Consider the following 23,023-nt stretch of genomic DNA (forward strand, 5'->3'; position numbering starts at 1 on the left):
ATTGAATTTTACCTATAATCACGTAAAAATAAGTATTAATAATAAAAATAGTATTGGTGTGAATAATAGTAGGGTATAAATCAGCTTTTCATTGGCAAATCACAAGTTTTGATTCTCTTATTTGGAGAGGTCTCATCGTCTTTAGCAATTTCAATAACTAGATGTCTTCCGTATAGATGGGAGTTTTTAAATTGCTCATAGGCGGAAATGGCTTCAAGTTTACCGAGAAATTCAACAAAACAATAGCCTTTGTTTGTTCCATCAGATTTTTTTGGAACTCTGACTGCAGTAACAGTTCCGACGGAACTAAATAAGGCAGTAATATCAGATTTAGTGGCCTGAAATGGCAAGTTCTTAATAAGAAGTTTATTTGATGTACTATTCATTAAAACTCCACGTTTATACAAGCTAAATGTTGAGGAGTCTGAATTTATGTTGTTTGATATTTTCTGAGAGCTTTTTGATATCTTTAATTCTAAGGTGTGACCATCAACAACAACAGACTGCATTTTCTTTATGCAATCTTTGGCGTTTTCCTTGGTATTAAACTCGAGGAATCCGTATCCCATAGATTTTTTAACTATTCTTCCATTTGAGTCAGATGAAGACTTCGTTGAAATTGTAGCTTTTCTAAATCCCTTAAATTTACCAAAAACTCTCTCTAGAGATGAATCATTAGTTGAAAAATTTAGATTTTTGATAAATATATGCGTTATGTTATTAGCGTCGTCATTCTGTTCAGTGTCATCAGTTTTTATCTTACCATCCACTTTTTCGTATTCGCTCTCTTGGTCTTTATTTATTTGTTTACCTTTTTCTGATACAAATATATTTATGGGAGCCCACTCAACATACAGTGGAACACCCTTAAATCTCTTAAATGAAATTCTTTTGAAGGCTGATTTAGCTGATGATTCTTCTAGATATTGCACTATGGCAATGGTTTTACTTGGGTTTAAACACAAACGGTTCAGCTGTCCAAATGGAGTGCAAATCTTTTGCAATTCAGATATAGTAACGTGTTCTGAAGGTAGATGTTTTATAATAATGGTATCCTTGCTTCTAATAGTTGTACCATATTTTTCTTCATCATTTTTATTAAATTTGAATTTAGCAGAAAAAATGTCATCACCCTGAACTTCAAAAGATTCAACTGAAATTCCTTCCTTCTTTAACCACTCTTTTGTTGCTGAAATTACGTGTGTCTCTATGATTGAGACTCTAGAAGCTAAATTTGATGACTCTACATCAATTATATCGTGTTTTTCAGTATTATTTTCGCTCTTAATAAAAGAATCTACAGCTGAATTACCACTCACATAAAGTAGATTCCATGTTTTACTATTTTTGGAAGCTTCTTTTTTCTTTTTAAGAGATTTAATTTTGTAATTATTGGAGTGAACTACAACTTTGTTTTCTTCCAAAATATTTGACAAATTTCTTATCGGTTTGTTGAATGCTGGATATACCCTTAAAAGCCTTCCCTGCAAATATGTAAGGTGGGAGGACGATATTGCTTTTATTGCGTGTTCTGGAAACTCATATTGAACAAAACCATACCCTTTCGAAACGCCTGTATCTGATGAACGTATGATGCTTACTTCCTTGATCTCTCCCCATTTAGAAAATAACTCCCGGAGATCATCCTCCGAGGTTGAGTACGAAATATTAACAACCATCAATCTAGAGGTCTCAGTTGGCGAGGTCGCTACTTCTTCACAAAAATTGTGTTTTTCCTCCAATTCGCAATTCGAGTCTGAGTATGAACTTGAATTCACATCTTCATCATCAGTTGAGGAATCTTCATTAATTTTTAATTCGTCTTCTTTTTCTCCTTTTTCATCCTCTGAATCATAAAATTGCACATGCTTTCTCGTACTAGATACACCAGCTTTTGTCGGTTTAACTGTTTTAACAGCAACTTTTTTACCTGAGTTATCATCATTCTTTTTGTAATCTTCTAATGATTGTTCCGCTGAATCAAGCCAACTTTTTTCAGACTTTTTTCTTAAAATCCATTTCTTAAAGTTCTCCTTTTCTTCATTCTCTTCGTTTTTTTTCTTATTTTCATTTTTAAATGAATCGGAATCAATACAACTGTTGCCCCCATTTTCAGGGCGAAATTCACTGTTATCAGACAAATTCCTTTTGCTGTACTGAGAACTTCCAACTGAGTACTTGCTCCATGGCCTGGGTAAATGTTCAGAACCCGGAGGAAATGCATACTGCACCGATATTCTACAGGTGTCTATGAAGGTTCCATTAAAATAGTCAATTGCTCTTTTTGCATCTTTCTCAGAGAAAAATCCCACAAATCCAAACTTTCTGCTGATCTCACTCCCAGAATCCTTTTCGGATTTTCTTTTTACGATTTTTACATCTGTAATACTACAACCCAAAGATGATATATGGTCCTTGAGTCTTTTTTCGCTGAGGTATCCCGGAAGATTCTTTATTATAATGCGAGAAGTGATGTTTTCAACATCCTTCCCACCGTTAAGCTCCGGATTTTCTGTCATTTCTGCGAAACTTATGTTTGATTTCCTTTTATTTTCTTCAACTAGCCTCTCATTTATAAGTGCCGCAAAGTCAAGCACTGACATGGCGCCATATTCTAAAATCTGTTCCGTTCGCTAGAATTCTACGGCAGCTAGCTCGGAAAGTAGTTGCAAAATAGGAAAGAAAGAGGGGAGAAAATAATAAACTCGGTAAACATATAAAGTTAATATATACTCATTTACTACTAGGTTGTGAGAATAACTCTTCAGTACTGTTGAATATGTGTGAGTTTCTTATTTTTATTCTTCTTTTTCTGTAATCAAAACCGCTGTATGAGGGTGAATTTTTTGACTTTCTCCTTTTAGACTGAGTTTCAGGAGAGTTTTTAAAGTTCTCTAATCCAAGGAGCTTCCTAACAGCTATATCGCCTCTTGTTTGCCTGATAATGTCTTCTAAACTCATTGATTTTGACTTAATTAAGGACTTCCAAATATCTTTGATGTCATCGTCTAGTTTTAGTTCTTCAATTTCAACGTTCTCGTTCAAAGGATAGAGCATAACTCCTCTTAATACTGAGCAATTTTCACAGGGTTTTTGCGAGTACAAGGAACATCCTGTTCCTGTAGAGGATCCTGTACTTCCAATGCCTCCATTTCTGCATTTAATCTTACCTGCTACTTGTTGCTGTCTTAGGCATCTAACTGCCTTTTTGCACAACAAACTTCTTATCCACTTTTCCATGTTAGAATTTGACTACAAAAGAGGAGGGAAATGAAGAAATAAAGTTAATTCTGTCTTTTTATATCTGAGTGAAAAAGTTAAACTTACCTTCAACAACTCATCATCAACCAGAAGTCCATTTTGATGCTGCCTTATCAAAGCCAACAGTGTTATGTCACTAGTTACATTCTCGTACGGGGATCTATACAAATATTTTCCTGTGCTGCTGTCCAAGCTAATTCTCTCGTGAGAATTAACTTTTGACCAAAAGTCGCTGTTACTCACCGATATTTGAATTCCTTCTCTAAAAAGTAGACTCTGAATATCATGTCGACTTAAAGGTGTTTTGCTGGCTCTCAAAACTCCTAGCAATTTATGGATTAAATAGGACAACGGCCTTTCTTCACTCCACATTCCGCATTTATTAAAGTTGCAAACAAAAATTCTGTGATATTCCCGCTAAAAAAAGCTTTTGTTAGGTGCCTTTGTGGGCCTCCCCAGATCCTAACAATTTCTAATCAAACAGCTGTTACTACGAAGAAATGCTTGTTGTTTTATAATATAAACCTTCCACTGTTTAATTTTGTTCACTCTCTAACCTCCCACTATCCTATATATACCGTGTAAATTTGTTAACCTATATTAAGAACTTTTGGCGGTGAAATAAACCCGGGTTTTCAAATACAATTGTGAATGCAACGGAAATTAAGGATCTAATTATTTGGTTTGGTGTATTTTTAAATGAAATTTAGCTGCAAAAGCAATGTATTTTGCGCGTTTATTAGACACAATTTTCTCTTGATATTTCACCTGAAGAGAAGGTTGGAATGAACAATCATTCAGTGCTGTTCCTGTATTGCTCAGCCATCATCTTCGGCGACTTGGAGGAGGCGCCAAGTGCACCGAGTACTGTGAACACACGGAATAGTCATGGAGGAGCCGAGGAAAGGGGATTAAAGGGTGGAAGTATAAATAAACATCAGAGTCTTTCTTACAGGATAGACGCAGCGTGACAATATAGAGGTTTTGTGAAACGGAGGATGAGTGGATTTGTTGGGAATCCGGAAGTTTGTAGCAAAAAATTGAACAATGAAAACAGAAGTAGGGTATTCTCATATTTGACAGTAAAAATTGCAGTTACACTTATTGTGAGTTTGGTTTTTCTGGTGTTTTATTATTCAAATGGAGTGAACAACTTAATAGAGTGGGTATCCAGTAATGAAAAAGAGAATGCAATAGTAGGAATAATAGTGGTTATATTTGTAACCTCAGTACTAATTTCAGTATTTGTCCCATTGGAACCGATAACAGTTTCAGCGTCATATTTATTGTCTAAAACATATGGGAACTACGTTGGTGCTACTCTAAGTTTGGTCATTGTAATATCCTCATTGGAAATGAGTTCGCTTTTGACAGTCTATGTGATTAGGTTGTTTGTTCCAGATTCAGTTAGAGACAACATTAAAAGAAACAGTTATTTCAATACAATGAACACTATTGCTAGGAAAAGAGGCATATTATTAATTGTATTGATTAGACTGATTCCACTTATACCTTTTTCAGCAACCAACTATCTTTTAGGAATAATAGATACAACCTATTTAAGTATATTGGTTGGGAATCTCGGTTCCATTCCCATGAGTGCCTTTTTCGTTTTACTTGGTCTATCTGCCTCAAATTTACAGTTTTTGAATTCAGAAATAAACAAAATGAGCGTTAGTCCCAGATATATCGTAATAATTATCGCCTCTGTTTTATCAATAACTATATTATCTATATTCACCTTGTCTAGTATTTTGGTAAGTGAATACCAAAGGTCCAGGAACAACAGTTCCTATACCATTCTAGACGAGCAAGGACAAACTGACCTAAAACAAAATCACTTTTGCTCCTCAAACACGCCGTTTTGCTCCATTCTGTAGACAACGGTAATACTCTAAGAAAAAAAGATAAGTTATTTGGGTATTGAGTATTTATTATATGGTATAATAAAGCTCCCTCATCCTAAAATTTCTGTTATCCTGATTGGGAAGAACGGGAAAATAGGGAACAAGGGCGTCCTGGCTGGAGATGTACAAGTTATTGTATATTCTCCAGTATACGGATCTCACCTTTTTTGCAGGGTGGAATAAACCCTGAAAAAGATAATGAAGTATAGTTCCAGGACCTAGGGAAACCCTAAAGGCATCAATAGCCTCCAAAACTGCCTGAATTAGATGTGGCGAGCTTTCAAATATATTTGGCCATAAGTAATTGAGGAGGTGAATAAGTGCATCATTTCTTCCAGTCCCAACTACACCCAGGGCCAAGTGTTTACAAGCCCAAGCTGCTGTCTGCCTGTGCACTTGATCTCTATCTATCAGTGCTACCTCCAATAAAGGTGTAATGGCGTATATATAATCCTTTGACATCATTCCAATGTATTCAAACATAAAAGAAAGTGTCTTTAATACACCATTCTGCACGTTTAAATCGGGTATTTTATATTCATTCATTAATGCAGGTAAAACCGTATATGGCATGCAGTTTTCAGATATAATAGCTATTGCAACTGTCGTACAAACTCTTAACTGACGCTCTTGCACTCTTAAGTTGTTCAATAGTGTAACCAAAACGTCTTGTGGTCCTATTGTCTTTGAGATGTATCCGAATGTCTTTACTGATGATCTACGAATTGATTTTTTATTTGATTTAAGACTGTCTAATAAATCAAAACATATGCGATCCCACTCCTTTGGTGATACCATATCACCTCCCCTTTTTGCACATAAACCTATTAATTCAATAATATTCTCCTGTACTTTTACATGCCTGTTTTTTAATATAGGTGTTAGTCTAGGTACCAAATCCTTTATAGGGGGTGTCATTTTATCAAGTTCAATCTCGCTCACTATCTCCTTTAGTGCTCCTAATATACTCCCTAATACCTCTGGATACTCTTCTCCCAGATATTCGTATAAAAATAAACCAATGTGAGCTATCATTTGTTCCTCTTCACACTCTTTCATTACCTTTATTACCTTAGATATTAAATCCGCTGCCATTTGTCGCATTTTAGGAGAAGGAGTGTTCAATCTCCACCTTATTATTGACGATATTTGTGGTAAGTACTGTTTGGATCTCTTCCCAAGTGCTCTGAGTATCTCCCCTACGTCGTCAACAATTTTATCATCGTCATTGGTATTTTCTTGAAATATGTACAATATACCATCTACCAATAACTTTTCTAGTTTCTGTTCCAAAGTTAATGTTGTCTTTCTATCGCTTAAAACCTTCCTTATGGCTTCAAGAGTCATTCTTCTAAATGTTTCGCTGCTGTCTCTTAAAAATAACACAAGATTCTCAATTATAGGTTCCGTACCCACTCTTTTGGATATAACGTGAGTCGTATTTATGATTTGTTTATATACTTTCTTGTCCATTGAATTTCTTGGCGTCCAAAATTGTCCAAAAAAGGGAACTAGATAGGTGTTTTTTATATATTCCAGTGTAATTTCATCCGATAAGACGCATTCCTCCGTTACTCTCAACACAACCTTCCGCATTTCCTCTTCTTGTGAACCAAACTCTCTAATCAGTATAGGTGATATCTGGTGTATATAGTAAGCCGCTTGCTCCTTGTTCATTATAGATAGTAAATTACCCATAGTCTTTAAGTAAGAGGACAAACCTTTGCTTCTATACTCTGTTATACCCTTCCATATATGTGATAGCACAGACTCAAATGCCTCTATACCGTATGGTGAGGAGGCTTCGGCCAATGCAGATATCGCCAATGCCGTCATTATCCTTATCTTTTGATTCTCATCGTTCAATCCATGGCTTATGATATGAACCAAGTTCTTTAAATGTGGTAGAATTGACGAACCCATTAATATTGCTATCTGCTGAACTATCTTTATTCCAGTATGTCTTGCTTGCCAATTTTTTTTGCTTTGACACACTGCTTGGAGAAACATTACCAAAGATGGAATGCCCAGTGAAGAAGCTAATACTGCAAATGCTCTCGCTGTTGTATTGCGTACATACTCGTCTGGGTGGTCTATGTCCGGTCTCATTGTTGCTATCATAGTAGCCAAGCCAACAGCTTTAGACAAATTGGATATGATTTCCCTGCCCTCCATTCTTGCATAGTAATCCTGGTCTATTAGCATTGGTTCTATTACAACCAATATTTTATGTACAAACGGTCTCACCTTCTCACCCAGTCTTTGCAACAATCTATCCATAGTCTTTACCAACACGTGTCTTTCGTGTTCCTCTAATGTTGACTGCATCATTAACGGTAAAATATTATTCAACACAAGCCCTATATAGTCTATCTCACTGTCTTTTTGTATTGATATTTCTATTAATTGTTTTGACGATCTTTTTCGTATTTGTGGCGTGCCATTTTTTATTTTCAATAACAAGGATAAAACCTCCCTTTCCTTAACCTCCTCACTAGACAAGTCCTCTTCAGACACATTCACAAATAACTTTCCGAAAAACTGATAGTCATCCACTTTGAGTGTTAATTCACCCAATTCATCGTGGTAAACTACTCTAGAGGCGTTAACATTACCTTCTGTTGTCTCATTGTTAAAATCAGTATTAGTTACTTCTTTGCCCTCCTCGGTGGGTATCTCGTACAATTCCATTTCCACTTCTGTTCTAAGCTTACTTCTTAAATTCTTTCTCATCTCCTCGTATCCCTCAGGTGGTTCCAGCACCTCGTATCCATCCACAGGAAGTATCTCGTTCAACTCCTCGTCTGTGTACTCCCTAAATTCATTATCAATAGAGTGGATGTTTGTTATTTTTCCTAAATCTTTTGTGTCATTGTCTCTATCTATCGTAACTCTTTTACTAATTCCTGCTTGTAAGTCACATATATCAGCCTCAGTTTTGCCATCTTCTATTGCATCATGACTATAATCCCATCTCGATTTCTTGTATTGCTGATCGTCTACTTTTTTATTGTCATCTGTGTTTGATAATTTGTCACCACATGAAACCATATCCCATCTTTTCTTTCTTCTTTTAACGGTTCCAATCGCTATTTCTTCTCCTTCCTTATCCGATTCTCTCTTTTTTGTACTCGCCTCTCCATTCAACTCCATTTTCTCTCCTCGGTGTGTCAGGCATACAGCGGCTCTGAAATTCAAGTTCAAACAACGCTTTCAGTCTTAACTCCTTTTCGAATGATTTGTTTTCTACTTTTTGCTGACTATTTCCGCCAAAACAAATGTTTCATACACCAACACAATACTTTATATGATCTTTATTCTTCATAACAGTTACCTCTTTAAATCGCAAAAATTAACAATTTGTACCCATATATCACCTTTTAACAATTTTATTTTCCGTAAATCAAAAATGTAAGTCGTAATCCGAAAGAATAATTTTGTTACTCAATACTAATTCTTTTTTTGACTCATTCTTTTGAACTCTTATTTCGGCCTTGGCGCCGGTTATCATTTAAATCGGTATTTGAAAGTAAACATAAAAACCTGGATTCGTGTTTATCTTTATACCGTTGAGATGTTTACATATACGACACCAAACTTAAAAGTCAAATAGTTTTGAAGGCAACACACATCTGAAATACAAAATCTGCAGGGATTCTTAATATATACAAATTTCACTACTCTATACCCGTTTGCAATTAGAGAACATGTGGGTGTAATAGCGTTTAAGCTATATTAGCTATATATATGCATGCATATATATAAATACATACATGCATATTTATCTATAGGCCGTTTCATATTTGTGTGATGCAAGTGTGGATGTATTCCCGACAAACACCAAGGCAAGACGGTCTTAACGTCTCAAACCGAGCATCAACTGTTCCTACAATCTGGTTCAGCCACTCTACCGCCGTGAACTACTAAGTAGTGCGATACAAAGATTTTCCAAGTTTTCAAAAATAGGAAAAGTGGAGAGGGGGTCGAAAGCAAATTGAATGGCAAACATTGTCTAGGTTCTATTTCTAGTCAGACGGTAAAAATGGGAATTATTGAATACAATAAAGTTGTAGTATCGAGATTCCCTCTTTCCACACAACCACCACTGTCTGGGATCTTGAGCCCTAAATTTCCCGGTTAAAAAGTAAAGGTTGGAAGCGTGTTATGGAAAGTGGGTTAATATTAGTGTTTGGTTCTTATTTATTTTTTTCTTTTTTAACCTTTTCAAATTCGTTTTTAATATGATTTTGTGTGCTTTAGATTTTAGAAGCAAATATAGGGTCCAAATATTACAAAAACTTTTAATAAGGAGCTAGTAACGTATTATAGATTTAGATTTTGTCAAGTGAAAAAAGTACTGTTTGGATCCTATAATGTATACTTAATTTGTACAAGTGTTCAGTAATACCTTTCTTTCATTTACCTGTGTTATGTTTAATTGTTGTATTTTTAGATTTTTCTTTTTTCAAGCTTTACATAAATTTAGAAAAGTGGGGATTGGCCTTCCCCCCATGACCCGCTTCCTTGGGAATCCATATGGAAGCTTTTTTTGCTTCTAATTTCATACGTAAATTTTACTTAAAAAGTGGGGTCCGTCATAATAAAATAGAATTTCAAGTTTTTTTTTCTTTGTGTGGAATAATAATACGAGAAGACCTTTTTGATACATTCATTTAAGGAGTAACTTGAAATTAATATATTCAAAAATCTTGGGAACTCAAGGTAAGTTTGTATGAATTTCGAGGAACGGATTTTTATATATAAAGATCTCAGAAGAAATATGGGAAAGTAAACGGTGTTTTGTTCCTTCTTTTGAATCACTAAATAACAAATAAACAAGCGCATGTGAAAGTAAAAGCCAAAGTAACTTGTGTTTGATTTATTTTTGTGTAGAGTTTCTTATATCTTACATATCTTGTTAACACTATTGATCAGAAGAACAACGCATACAAGTAAAAAAATCCTTTCCTTTACTTTGAATTGAATTTATTCACTTTTATTGACGCAGTAGAAAAAAATAATGAGAGAAATCATTCATATCCAGGGAGGACAGTGTGGCAATCAAATCGGTGCCAAGTTTTGGGAGGTTATTTCTGATGAACACGGGATTGATCCAGTAAGTTTATAGATAATTGTTTCAGTAATTCTAGTGAAAGGTGACTAATTTTTTCCTTTATTTATTTAGACTGGTACTTATCATGGCGAATCTGACTTACAGATGGAACGTGTAAATGTTTTCTACAATGAAGCATCTGGTGGAAGATATGTACCGAGAGCAATTTTAGTAGACTTGGAGCCAGGAACTATGGACTCAGTTAGAGCCGGACCATTTGGATCACTCTTTAGACCAGATAACTTTATTTTTGGGCAAAGTGGAGCAGGAAATATCTGGGCCAAGGGTCACTATACCGAGGGAGCAGAGTTGTTAGATGCTGTTATGGATGTAGTTAGACACGAAGCAGAGGCCTGTGATTGTTTACAAGGATTTCAAATTACACATTCTTTGGGTGGTGGTACAGGATCAGGTATGGGTACTCTTTTGGTAGGAAAAATTCATGAGGAGTTTCCAGATCGTATCTTGCAAACTTTCTCCGTCTTCCCCTCACCAAAAGTGTCTGATACAGTTGTTGAACCATACAATGCAACCTTATCTATTCATCAACTAGTTGAAAATTCGGATGCAGTTCAAGTTATTGACAATGAGGCTTTGTATGACATTTGCTTTAGAACATTAAAACTTACGAACCCATCTTATGGTGATCTTAATCACTTGGTGTCAGTTGCCATGTCCGGAGTTACCTGTTGTTTACGTTTTCCAGGTCAACTTAACAGTGATCTTAGGAAGATGTGTGTTAACTTGGTACCATTCCCAAGACTTCACTTCTTTATGATTGGATTTGCTCCTTTAACATCTAGAGGCTCTCAACAATACAGGTCGTTATCAGTTGCTGAGCTAACTCAACAAATGTTCGATGCAAAGAATATGATGTGTGCTTCTGACCCAAGGCATGGAAGATATCTCACTGCTAGTGTTATGTTCAGAGGCAGAATGTCCACCAAGGAGGTTGATGAACAAATGCTTCTCGTTCAAAACAGAAACTCATCATACTTTGTTGAATGGATACCAAATAACATTAAGTCCTCTGTATGTGATATCCCACCAAAGGGTTTGAAAATGGCTTCCACTTTTGTTGGCAATTCCACTGCAATTCAGGAAATGTTTAGACGCGTTGCTGAACAATTCACCTCCATGTTCAGAAGAAAGGCATTTTTACACTGGTACACTGGTGAAGGAATGGATGAAATGGAATTCACTGAGGCTGAGAGCAACATGAATGATTTGGTTTCTGAATATCAACAATATCAAGACGTCCCAGTAGAAGAGGATGAATATCCTGAGGAGGATCACCAAATTGATGGATAAATGAAACAAAAAGGTATATATGAAAGTGCCAATGTTCTTTCGGTTCTGATTTATTAATTATTTATTCTGTAATTGGAAGGTAATCCGAGGAGGAAGAAAGGGGGCTCACCTGAATTCTCTCCTTAACCAATTAACACAATATGCCGTCATAACTATTTACTAGATTGAACCGAATGGATTGCCTCGAATGTATCCTTTCTGAGCCTTGCAAGGAGTCAGATGTTGTACTTTATTGTTCTCGTTTCCACTATCATTGTACGTGGGACGAGATGTATTTAAATAAAATAGGAGTTAATAGATTGGAGAAGAGGGGAGAAGAAAATGATAAGTGAAGAGTGGATGGAGGATTAGATTTTCCTAGTTTCACATTAGTGCGGAGACGCCATAATTTGCATATTTTCCTTTCTTCCCTCTTTCTCAGTTCTTGTTATTTTGAATTCTTACGTCTTTTCAGGGATTTTTCCGGTATACAGCTTTGATAGACGAACTCTCACCTTCCAGTGTAACTATCACCTCGTCCCATTTATTCGCAAGCCTCTGGCTCGCCATCCCAACCTCAGTGGACTGCATGCGCATGTAGGCATGCACTAAACATGTTCTAGTGGCATGTAACTACCGGGACCTATCCACATCTTTACATAAAACTGTGGCATCTGGCGCACGTCCCGATGTACCCAAAGGTAAGTGCACATAAAACCGGTTTGTAAATTCATTAAAAAATGTGCTTTATCCGTATTTATACTGGAAAGATATGAGGTTAATGTGAAAATTTGGGGAGAAGAGATATATTATAGTATTGTGAAGTGGGATGGGTGTGCTATAAATGAAGTGAATCTTTCAAATTGGAGTTGGGATGAAAAAATTGAGAAAAAGGAAAATTGATTAAATTAAAAGTTTTAATTACATTATATTACAACATCGAAGACAGAGGATTTCTCTCGGTTAAAACTACTACTTTTCTCGTCGGTCTTATCTTCTTGTTTAGACACCTTGGAGGACTTGATATTTTCCAATATTTGTTCTACTCTATGAATACTCCTTTGAACATTAAAATCAAAGCCGTTAGGTATATAATTGTCTTTTTTATCATTAATGTTAGTGTAAAAACCCTCTATTTTGTGGGTTATATCGCTTTTCTTCGGTTTTTTATCAATAGATACCGAAATGTTATTTAGTAGAGTATCTTCAACTTCTGTTATGTTCCTTTTCTTACTTTCTTCAATACTGTTTGGATTTGGGTCATCATAAGCCCATCTAACAGAAATAGGCTCATTTTGTTCCTTAAACAATACTTGATTTTCCATGGCAGCCTTTGCAAACTCTGCTGAAGCTCTAAATTTGAAACGAACGAAAGCAATATTTTTACTCGGAATTATTCTTATATTTTCTATCGGACCCCAAACAGAAAACTCTTTTTTGATAACCTTATTTAAACCCTCCAGGTAATTAGATTTTGACCTATTTATATATAAATCACCCAAAAATATAGTTTTGCATTCTTTATTAAATGAACCTGTTCCCGTCATATCATCCTTGTGTTGAGCATGTCGCTCTCTTCCAAAAATATCATACATTGGAGAAATGGCCAAGTCGTCCTCCTCAGTTGGAATTCTATGGTAATATTTGCATTTAGATCCATTTACACAACATCCTTTGGCAAAGTATAGGCAAAAATAAGTTGAAGCACCAGATTGGTCCTGATCAGCCCTCGTCCAGCCAACATCTCTTTCTGGATTGCATTTCGTCTTAGAAACTATCTTGCCTCTCTTATCGTAATCATATTGATACTTGCCATACCAAATGTTATAATGTTCACCTCCTTCTTTGTATGCCAGGTTGCTTTGCATCGACCCATCACTTTGAATCCTCGCTGGCCTTTTCAATTCCTTCATTGTTGGTCTACTGCTTCTCTCTATCGATTTTTCAGTCATTGTTTATGCCACTTTTTAATGTTCTCTCTGAAATAGTATCATCACCGTTCTCATGTCATATTTACAGCTACATCAAATTAACTCCTATTCTTGCATTAATAACTGCCTATTAACCTATAAACAAAATAACACAATTCTATTTGATATTTGATGATATAGGCCTTCTTGAAGGACTGCGACGTGACAGCAGAATCAAATTTAAGAGCAGATCAATATGCATCAAATTTCTACCTTGTTTATCACGCAATCAATATCTAACCAGCGCAAAACAACTTCGACTTTTCTAGACTAACAAGTTTAATTCAACTGCTCGGCGCCGGCGCCTTCCCGAACTTGTGGGAGGGAAATAGTATTACACTGGTGAACTTATTTTGTGCGAGCCAAAGAGGAAGGCATTTGAGAATAAAGGGGAAAAATTAACTTGGTTAGAAATGGAGCAGGAGGTCAGACATCACGATAGAGCGGAAAATAATGAGGTAAGAGCAAACACTGAAAAGGCAGGAAGAACAGGGATTATGAATAACTTTGGGATTGCTGATTTTGAACAGAAAGGAAATAGTGAGAGGCCTCTCAACCCATCTCAATATTATGTTGATCTATTCTATAGCCAGCTTGCTTACTCATACTTTGAGTCTCTTTATCACCTTTCTGTTAGGGAATCTCTTAAAAATACGTGTAACTATAATTGTGCATTAGGTAGAAGCAGTATTTCTCCAAACTTTGATTCACTTTACTACCTTGCAAATAGCGGAATAAAAAACATTCTTGGAATTTACTCTGATAAGTTTCAAGACTATGGACCTCAAACAAGGCTAACAGATTCTGTTTTTTTTAGAGATGGCCTTAATCAGGTATTATTAGGACAGGTTTATGACAGCTTTGTTGAAATTCCGGCGAGGTGTAATGTAACTACAGAGTTCTCTCTCATCGGTGAATATGAGTCTAATGAAAAGAATTTTTCTTATCCTAATGAAAAGAAGTACTCCATTAATCCTTGGGAAAGGTATCATGTTTCAATATTAATCAGGGCCATCTTCATATTTGTATTTTTTGATGTATCAAAAGAATTGTATTTTGTTCTTATATCTTTATATTTTTTATATGTTAGAGGGTTTTTCGATGGAGTACAGGAATTATTTGAAAAAATTTCGTCTAATCATCCAATGGAAGCTACACTAGCTGATTTAAGGAGGAGAAGAGCCGAAGTTGAACTTGAAGCCGCTCAACTTTTGGAGAGTGAAACAGTAGAGGTTGTAGAGACAAATCTCGAAGAAAAGAATGAAGCTAATGTAGATATTGGAAGCGAGATAGCCATAGATGAAGCATATAACGATGAAAAGAAGGTAGAACGACATATGGACGAGTTACCTGACCTGAATCAAGAAAATGTTTCAAACGATATGAAGGAAAAAGTAAAGAATGATGCTCATAATCCTGAATTAAATGAAGGAATTGACGTTTCATTGCACAGAAAACACGAAGAGACATCTCCTATCGCACATACAGAGAAAGAAAATATAAGTAGTCAGGAAGACAAAAGGACAAATTATTACTTCTGTATACTTTACCAAACAATTGGAATGTATATACTAACTCTTATGCCATGGTGGAATCCTGATCCAACCTATCTTATATAATACAGTCATAACCATTATATATTATCAATTTATGTTACTATAACATTTTTCAAAACTTATAAGTACTAAATATTTGATTTTTGAAAGCGAAATCTCTCTATTACCTCTTGGAGTTTTCTTTCGGTCTTTCTGCATTTCTCAGTCTATTGAAAACTTCTGACTAGTTCAAATTTGTTTAGTTTAATGATTAAAAGACAAGAGAAGGAACTTACCTCTAATTCGCTTTTTGATATGCCAGAGCAAAATAAGTATTCATTATTTATGTCTAACTGAATGAAGGGGTTTGTCATATTCATTTGTCTTATTACTTCTAGAGATGCTTGGTCACTAACAAAATTAATACGCCGTGTTTATTAATTAAGAAATAATGAAAAGGTGGAGGGAAGAAATAATACATTAATATTTTACCGATTAATGTCTTGCAAATCTTTTTCTATTGCTTAAAATAATTTACATTAACCCCTTATATTTTTCACTATTTCGGCCAAATAAACTTACCTCCTTACGAATAATCCTCTTTGACATTTTACCATTCTTTATTTCTATTAAAATAAGATATAAATACATATATCAAGCTAATTGAAAAAAATATACACTTTTCTTTCAAATATTCTTTATAGGTCTATGTTTGTCACAGGCCTTTTTTAGTGGTTTGCCAATCATACATAAATAATAGAAGTAGCAGTTTTTATCAAAGGAAAAAAATGAGTTATATAAGCGCACTATTTCCGAGGCTCCTAGTTAACTCATTTTCTTTTATTGAAAAAAACGCAATAATTAAAAAATTTTTAAACATTGATTTAATAACAGGACTAATTAATCCATTTATCTTCAAATCTCACACTTGATGTTTTATACCCTTTTTTATCAACACTTTTCCTGTTCTCAATGTACTTACTTTTGTCCAATTCCTTATAAAGGCCATCTTTTCTACAGGAATGACTGCTTTCTTTATGATAATCTTCGGAATCACCCTTTGACTTATATTCATTTTTTTCATTAGTGTCTCTGCAACTTTCGCTTTCGGATGTTCTGGAACTGTGACTACTTTTATTGTTAGTCGTTTCAGAATCGTAAGTATCTACACCATTGTGTCTTTTGTCCTTAGAGTAATTAGATGACGAACTGTTCTTACGATCTTTTTTCATATTTTTAATACTATTACCAGAACTACTGTTCTCACCACCATCAATTGAAAGATTTTCAACTTCAGAGTAATTTGACGTTTTCATTTTTGAGCAAATTGAGCCAAATGATGATCTTTGTGAAGAACGATTAGATGATCTTGATTTTCTTACGATTGTGCCGTCTAATATTTGTCTCCAGTATCTAAGTGGCTTTTTCTTCTCAGAATTATATATTTGGTTTATCCATATTATTTCACTTTGTTTATTAGGACAAATAAACATTATTGATTTATCTACTCTCATAAAATATTCAAAGCCAAAGTAAGTAGCAGTATTATTTCCATTAGGGTCGTGTACAATATTATTAACTGTTGATAACATTCTTATATTATTTATCTGTGTCTTGTCAGAAACATTGATAATACTTGTACATAAGTTCTCAGAAATAGAATACTCATCTAATAAAATATCATGTGATAGATTTTTCTCAAAAATATCTTGTGAAACAATATAAAGTCTTAATTTTGTAAGCAATACAATTTTTTGATTTGCTTGTCCAATACCTTCACCTAATACATTCAATCTCTCTAAATGAATTACTGGATCTTTACCGACTTTTAATATTGAAGAAATAAACAAATTTTCACTTGATTTTCCTGAAAGTTTTCTATCCAATCTTATCGACATTAAATCTGGTATGTCTACTTCTCTTTCTTCATAGTACTTGCTACCATCCTCATCTTCATATATTATGGTTTCTTTATTATAGTGATGATCGTTTTGAGCAAGAAATAGTAATTTTTCCCTCTCATTTTCAGGATTTTGAGGAACCACATCTACCAAGGGTATATCCTCCTTTATACTTGATTTACCTATTTTAACATTAGAACCTTTTTTAGATAAAGTTCTAATGCACAATCTAGCAGCTCCTACATTAAGTATACATGATTTAACGTCGTTGTCCTCACCCTTTAGCATTGATATCCATTTCTCCGCTACATCGAATGACTTACATGAGAAAATCCATGCCTCTACAGTATTCCCTCCCATTACATTACTAATTTCAAAACCGTCCTGAATTGTATTGAGTTCAGTTTCAGCAGCACCCAAGTATTTGGACGTTTCTGGTGTAATCAAATTTGAGTGTATTGACTGAATTCTAATATTGGTATGTCTTATATCTGCTACAAATAGTGAATTTTTTGGTTTTTCAATCTTTCCAAAAAATATGGGAATATTAATTTTTGATATTCCAGGAGATATTAATGGCAATTCCCTTGATTTTTCATCATTATTCAAATCATTCTTGATTTGATTAACGTTTTCTAGAATAGTAGATGAGACTTGATTCGTATCTTCAGAGTATATTTCACTCATATTGTTAGGGTCATATAAAATTATAAATGGAAAGCAGTATTTTATTGCTATTTTCCTAAATTTTTGGTCATTTTCTTTTTCTTTGCTATAAACACAAGTACCCATAAGTTCACCAGAAAAATGTATTTGTGACTCATAGTACTCTTCGGACAACATTTTTTCTTCTTTAGATCTTCCATTTGCTTCTAAACTCTTATCTCTTCCAATTGTCAATATTTCTATTTGTTTTTCATCTTCATCTTTAACGATATTTTCAGAATCTGATAACGCCTTTATTACATTTAGATCATCATAGTTATTCCCACTTTTTTTTTTAAAGTCAAATTTAAACAACATATCATTTTTCTTATCTGACAAATTGTTGGCTTTCTTTTGCTTCGTACCTTTCCAATTTCTAAGTCCAAGCCACTCTTGTATTTTCAAGTCATTTTTTGTTTTCGTAGCAACTTTTGATTTAACAGTTGTTGATTTCGGAGCAGATAAAGGATTTGCGACATTCTTTAATTTATCATATTGAATTACCTTGAGTTTATTTGTAAATATCTTGTGAACCTTTGCTCTTTTTGATCTATCCTCAGCGTTTTCTCTCCCATAAACTTTAACATTAATTGGACCGATCTCTTCTACTACTGACAAGTCGCCCATTGATATTCTTTTAATTGCATCTGATAATTTAATTGCATGATTTGTGTGTTCTTGAGTATATTTGTCCGTATCTTCTAATACTTCATTTATTGTTTCTAGATTTAAATTCCAATAAGGAACACTTAGATGTTGTAATTCAGGAGCAAATACTCTGTAATTGGGATCTAATGTACCTTTGACTACATTACTTATTTTTACATATCTATTTAATGCGTGACTTGGAGAATCTTTTGCAAGTTGAAGAATAATACTCACTTCACCACATATACTTACCAATATTTCTTTTAAATTTATACAACTTTGCATAATATCTTCACCTCCCCTTTCCAGTTTATTTGAAAGTAAATTAAGTTCTGTAAATAACAATTGCTCTTCAGAATTAATGGCTTTTGTTAATGATTTCTGCGAGTCCTCTACATTTAACAAGTTGCTTTCAAAAATGTTTTTTCTTTGTTCTGAGGATCCCGTTACTTCTAGTATTTTTTGTGACATATAGAACGCAGCCGAATTCAATGAAGATAGCGACTGAAGTAGTATTTGCCTTGCTCTTGGTATTGCTTCTGGCAAAGTTAATAACAAATGTGAACCATGACCATCTATAATTATACATGTTTCACATATCATTAAATAGTTGCAACTCGTACAGCAATAGGTTAACTCCTTGTTTTTATGTCTTTTGCACATGTTTCTTTGTTTTAATTGTAGATTTTTCGATGTGTCGGATCTATCCAATGTTGAGTGTTTAACTGAAATGATGTCGTGATAACTTCCAGCAGAAACATGATTTACATGAGCACATGACGCACAATAGAAACACATACATGTGCTACAATAAAGAGTACTTGGAATTATCCAGCAATGCATACATACTCTGTTTTCCATATTCACATTAAAATCATCACTTGTACCAAAATTATTAAATAATTTCTCAAATATGCTATGTTTACCTTGAACGGAATTTGGTAGTGCCTTATTGAGGTCAGTTAATTTATTTTTCACCCCTTCATTTTTTACATCATCTTCAGTTTTATTCTTTTCATTTTTATCCTCTTTCTTTGTTTCAACTGCCATATTTTATCCTTTTTACCATGACTTTTTTATTTTCAAAAAATGACAAAAGTTCCGCACTTTTGTTAATAAATGTATATGGTTCTTAAAATGGCAAAAGCTTTCAAACAAGCACACATTGAATGTGTTGAAAACTGATTTTTTTGTTTTCAAATTTTTCTAGGACAAAATAGTACTTTGATTGTTATGACTATTTCAATTTAAAATTATTTTCTGTACTAAGATAAAATACAGTTATTTCCATTAAATTCTAGTTCATTTTTCATCTATTACAACTACCAATATATATATATATTTTATGTCAAGTCTAAGAACGACATGACATACAAAATTAGTATTATTTGTAAACAATTCAAAGTTGAAATGCAGCTATGTAAATTGACAATTAGATTCGAAAATACCAACTTTCTCCTGAATAACACAAACATATTTTCCAATAGAAATACGATTTGATTTATATATTGTCCACCTTAGGACTTTTGCAATGTGGGGAAATGATGCATGCATACAGTTTCGCGAAAAACCCGCCTCATTAGCATTAATATTGTGAATATTCTCAATAAGGACTCTATTATGAGGAAATTGAGTCCAGCTTTGATCAATTTCAGTGGCAGAAACATTGGTTGGTGGCGGTATTGGGAAAGAATAGTTTCCCTCAGTAAATGTAACAGTAGTTGGACACTTGACATTGGAAAGTAGTTTTTGATTAAGACTTGAATAAGTACTGATATTATCATTTGTGCTTGAGTTGCCATTCGCCAGGTTTGGAATTCCACTCCAGGCATTGGTTTTTGGATTTTGTTTGACTAAAGCGGTAACCACACATGAAATATTCAAAACTTTGCATGTATACCTTAAAAGTTTTCCAATAATAAAAATGACATCTTTCATATCTTTAAAGTATTTGTTTGTAGGTAATGATGGGTCCTGATTCACAATGAAAGTATGTGTTCCAATAATTGCTGTAATAGAGTCAATAACAATGAATTTTAGATTGCAAAGTTCATTATTTTTAATGCTTTGCATGTTATAAAGGAGATTTGTAAGTTGGCTGTAGTCGCTTACTGTAACTACATTTATGTTAGACAGAAAGTATTGGACATTGCGACTTAGTTTAGGAGTATTTTGCGTAAATTGTGAATTAGTGTTTGTATCACACTCGTTTTCTCCAGAAAGTTTTTCAAAACATTTTTTAATATAAATAGGGTCAAAGCTGTTGTTTGTAGTCTGAATATATAGAACGTTGCAACATGAGTTTCTTTCATTTTTTTCATATTCTTCATCTGGATTAAAGGAGTTAAACATAGTTTTAGATATCATCCAATGAACCGTTCTTCTTATTGCTGAAAGATCTTGACCAAAAAACTCTGTAATTTCCCCCAATAACAAACCTCCATCAAAAAAATCCATTAAACAATCTGATCCGAGATCAACTCCAGAATTGTTATTGTTATTCCATTGACTTTTCGCCTCTTCTAATAGTCTTAATCCACTTTTAAATCCAACACTAAATTCGTCATTTAAGTTTAATGGTGGAAATACGTCGTTTAAAACAGGATTTTTTGGGAACGAAGTTATTCTTTCTCTGCATTTTGAATATATCTCGGCTAGTTTTTTCTTTTTTATTCCTTTATTTTTTAAATTGCCGAGTAATAATTGTGGAACTGTATTTATACCTATACCTTTAAGTTTATTCGCAGTCTCACTGTCTAAATCCAATATCTCCATTAATCCACGTGAATTTTCTGTATTAACATTGTTCATTTTAATAAGATAGTATGATTATACTCTGTAGTTACACGCCAATTCGTAGTTTTCACACGAATTCCAATTTTTTCACTTATAATTTAAACACATTTTATTGAGATGTACTTTGGATGAACCGGAACAAAATGGGCATGTTATTGAAGTTATATTGGCATGAACGTAATTTTAATTTTACAAATAAAATATTCAGTTGATTTTTAAATTCAAGTAGAGGTTTATGTTGTTTAAATTGCCTTTTATTTATTTTAGATTTACCTCTAGCGGTATCTTAGTTAAAGTTGCATGCAAACATTTTTCACTATTATGTGAGGCGAGAAATAATTAAGATCATCGATATTGTAGAGAAATAATGAGTATAAATTTTAAAAGTAGCATTATATTCAAAAGATATTACAACATTTTTATTGCAATTCATATTTTTTGGCTTATTTGTATTACAGTTTAACTTTTTTTTTCTTTTTTGAAATGCCAATATTTAAATACGGGTATCGAATTATAGTAAAAACAAATTTATCGTTAAATTTTGGTATATAATTAAAATTAACACATCTTATTCTTAGATAGTATCTACTGTTATTTTTAATTTTACCGACAACTAAATGATCAGACATATTATTACTAAAAAAGAACTAGTTAGATTTGTGAGAATTGCAATCAATATCTGTATATTAGGTAGTATAGAATTTGTAACAGGGAAACATGAAGGTGATCGGATAGAATATGGTGATAACGGGAACAATGTAGTATTAAATAAAGAGTCTGTGTTAACAAAAGCACCTCCTGTGACGTTATTTGGAGATCCAAGCGTAACACTAGTAATACCAGCAAGAAAGGTTTGCCATAAAGGGTCTTTTGACTCGGAGTATAATTCATGCACTTACATCGATAAGAAAGATGAAGCTGTTCCAATTTATGAGGTGGGTTGATACATTATTAGGAATCAAGAGAATATTCTATAAATAGCAAATGACTAAATTGATTAAATAATAACTAAAACAAGCCTTGTATCGGAAATTCAACCTTAGTTGACGGTTATTGCATAGGTACAATGATTTCTGATTACGAAAAGTACTGCAGTGGACGGTGGGTTAAATAGGATTTAAGATCTGAATCTTACATCTAAATAACGTGAAATAATAACATTGATAATTAAATTGTGAAACGACTTTTATTCACTCTAGCTATAGGTTGAATAACGAGGAACTTTGCATTAAATATTCAACATATATACCTCCAAGAAAGATATGCCCTGAGGGATTTGAATTAAAATCATTTGGACAAGAACAAATGAAAACAAGGAGTTGTGTAAGAAGTATGTATTCCAGGCCCATTAAAATTCCAGCAACAGACTCCTTAGGAAGAGAAAATTACAAGAAGGATTGCAATCTAAAAGATAATAAATATTGCCCAATAGTAAATTCACCGGTGCCAGCTAAATACGTAATGTATTGTGAGAAAGGATCAAAGTTAATTAAATCTTTAGACAATTCAAAGGCAACATGTTTAACTAGAGTTACAGTTATTCCAGAGTTTGATAAGAGATGTGGAGGGACTCAGTCAAATTGGTTTTGGGACGGAAGTTTATCTGCCTGTATGAAACTTAAAACTCATGAGCCAAAGTTAAGATGTCCTCATCCAAGGCCTGCTCCAGGAGGCGAGGTCGGCAATTGGGATACTCCAGAATATGAGCCTCATCCAATTTACACCTGTCTTGCAAATAGGTCGAGAGCAATCGTGAAGGGTAAGTTATTTCTTTTAATAAATATTTATTTGACCTATAATTATTTAAACCAATAAATCTCTCGCACAAACAGGATGTCCTGAAGGTTACACTCTGAAAAAGAGGAGATGCTTCAGACTAATTAAACTTCCGTATGAA

General features: G+C 33.8%; 11 protein-coding genes across 11 annotated transcripts; 5 read left to right on the forward strand and 6 right to left on the reverse strand.

The window, feature by feature from the left end:
* Nucleotides 1-80: 80 nt before the first annotated feature.
* FG379_002428 (RNA-binding domain) lies at nucleotides 81-2,519 on the reverse strand (the record flags this gene model as incomplete). The annotated part of the gene is made up of 1 exon (XM_067327758.1): nucleotides 81-2,519. One exon carries the CDS (start codon nucleotides 2,517-2,519, stop codon nucleotides 81-83), a length of 2,439 nt encoding a protein of 812 aa, XP_067182164.1.
* Nucleotides 2,520-2,733: 214 nt separating this feature from the next.
* FG379_002435 (uncharacterized protein) lies at nucleotides 2,734-3,240 on the reverse strand (the record flags this gene model as incomplete). Its single annotated transcript, XM_067327765.1, has 1 exon — nucleotides 2,734-3,240. One exon carries the CDS (start codon nucleotides 3,238-3,240, stop codon nucleotides 2,734-2,736), a length of 507 nt encoding a protein of 168 aa, XP_067182171.1.
* A 1,019-nt stretch (nucleotides 3,241-4,259) lies between these two features.
* Nucleotides 4,260-5,141, forward strand: FG379_002352 (uncharacterized protein; the record flags this gene model as incomplete). The annotated part of the gene is made up of 1 exon (XM_067327682.1): nucleotides 4,260-5,141. The coding sequence occupies one exon, from the start codon at nucleotides 4,260-4,262 to the stop codon at nucleotides 5,139-5,141; it is 882 nt and encodes a 293-aa protein (XP_067182088.1).
* Nucleotides 5,142-5,195: 54 nt separating this feature from the next.
* Nucleotides 5,196-8,321, reverse strand: FG379_002353 (splicing factor; the record flags this gene model as incomplete). The annotated part of the gene is made up of 1 exon (XM_067327683.1): nucleotides 5,196-8,321. The coding sequence occupies one exon, from the start codon at nucleotides 8,319-8,321 to the stop codon at nucleotides 5,196-5,198; it is 3,126 nt and encodes a 1,041-aa protein (XP_067182089.1).
* A 1,867-nt stretch (nucleotides 8,322-10,188) lies between these two features.
* FG379_002354 (beta tubulin) lies at nucleotides 10,189-11,592 on the forward strand (the record flags this gene model as incomplete). The annotated part of the gene is made up of 2 exons (XM_067327684.1): nucleotides 10,189-10,284; nucleotides 10,354-11,592. 2 exons carry the CDS (start codon nucleotides 10,189-10,191, stop codon nucleotides 11,590-11,592), a joined length of 1,335 nt encoding a protein of 444 aa, XP_067182090.1.
* Nucleotides 11,593-12,497: 905 nt separating this feature from the next.
* Nucleotides 12,498-13,523, reverse strand: FG379_002355 (cell cycle control cwc2-related; the record flags this gene model as incomplete). Its single annotated transcript, XM_067327685.1, has 1 exon — nucleotides 12,498-13,523. One exon carries the CDS (start codon nucleotides 13,521-13,523, stop codon nucleotides 12,498-12,500), a length of 1,026 nt encoding a protein of 341 aa, XP_067182091.1.
* A 431-nt stretch (nucleotides 13,524-13,954) lies between these two features.
* FG379_002356 (uncharacterized protein) lies at nucleotides 13,955-15,160 on the forward strand (the record flags this gene model as incomplete). The annotated part of the gene is made up of 1 exon (XM_067327686.1): nucleotides 13,955-15,160. The coding sequence occupies one exon, from the start codon at nucleotides 13,955-13,957 to the stop codon at nucleotides 15,158-15,160; it is 1,206 nt and encodes a 401-aa protein (XP_067182092.1).
* An 812-nt stretch (nucleotides 15,161-15,972) lies between these two features.
* On the reverse strand, nucleotides 15,973-19,380 carry FG379_002357 (uncharacterized protein; the record flags this gene model as incomplete). The annotated part of the gene is made up of 1 exon (XM_067327687.1): nucleotides 15,973-19,380. One exon carries the CDS (start codon nucleotides 19,378-19,380, stop codon nucleotides 15,973-15,975), a length of 3,408 nt encoding a protein of 1,135 aa, XP_067182093.1.
* Nucleotides 19,381-19,746: 366 nt separating this feature from the next.
* On the reverse strand, nucleotides 19,747-21,141 carry FG379_002358 (uncharacterized protein; the record flags this gene model as incomplete). Its single annotated transcript, XM_067327688.1, has 1 exon — nucleotides 19,747-21,141. One exon carries the CDS (start codon nucleotides 21,139-21,141, stop codon nucleotides 19,747-19,749), a length of 1,395 nt encoding a protein of 464 aa, XP_067182094.1.
* A 602-nt stretch (nucleotides 21,142-21,743) lies between these two features.
* FG379_002359 (uncharacterized protein) lies at nucleotides 21,744-22,070 on the forward strand (the record flags this gene model as incomplete). The annotated part of the gene is made up of 1 exon (XM_067327689.1): nucleotides 21,744-22,070. One exon carries the CDS (start codon nucleotides 21,744-21,746, stop codon nucleotides 22,068-22,070), a length of 327 nt encoding a protein of 108 aa, XP_067182095.1.
* A 361-nt stretch (nucleotides 22,071-22,431) lies between these two features.
* Nucleotides 22,432-22,941, forward strand: FG379_002360 (uncharacterized protein; the record flags this gene model as incomplete). Its single annotated transcript, XM_067327690.1, has 1 exon — nucleotides 22,432-22,941. The coding sequence occupies one exon, from the start codon at nucleotides 22,432-22,434 to the stop codon at nucleotides 22,939-22,941; it is 510 nt and encodes a 169-aa protein (XP_067182096.1).
* Between the last annotated feature and the right edge of the window lie 82 nt (nucleotides 22,942-23,023).

The sequence above is a fragment of the Cryptosporidium bovis genome (assembly GCF_009768925.1).
Source record: "Cryptosporidium bovis isolate 45015 chromosome Unknown contig_30, whole genome shotgun sequence".
NCBI classification, from domain to species: Eukaryota; Apicomplexa; class Conoidasida; order Eucoccidiorida; family Cryptosporidiidae; genus Cryptosporidium; species Cryptosporidium bovis.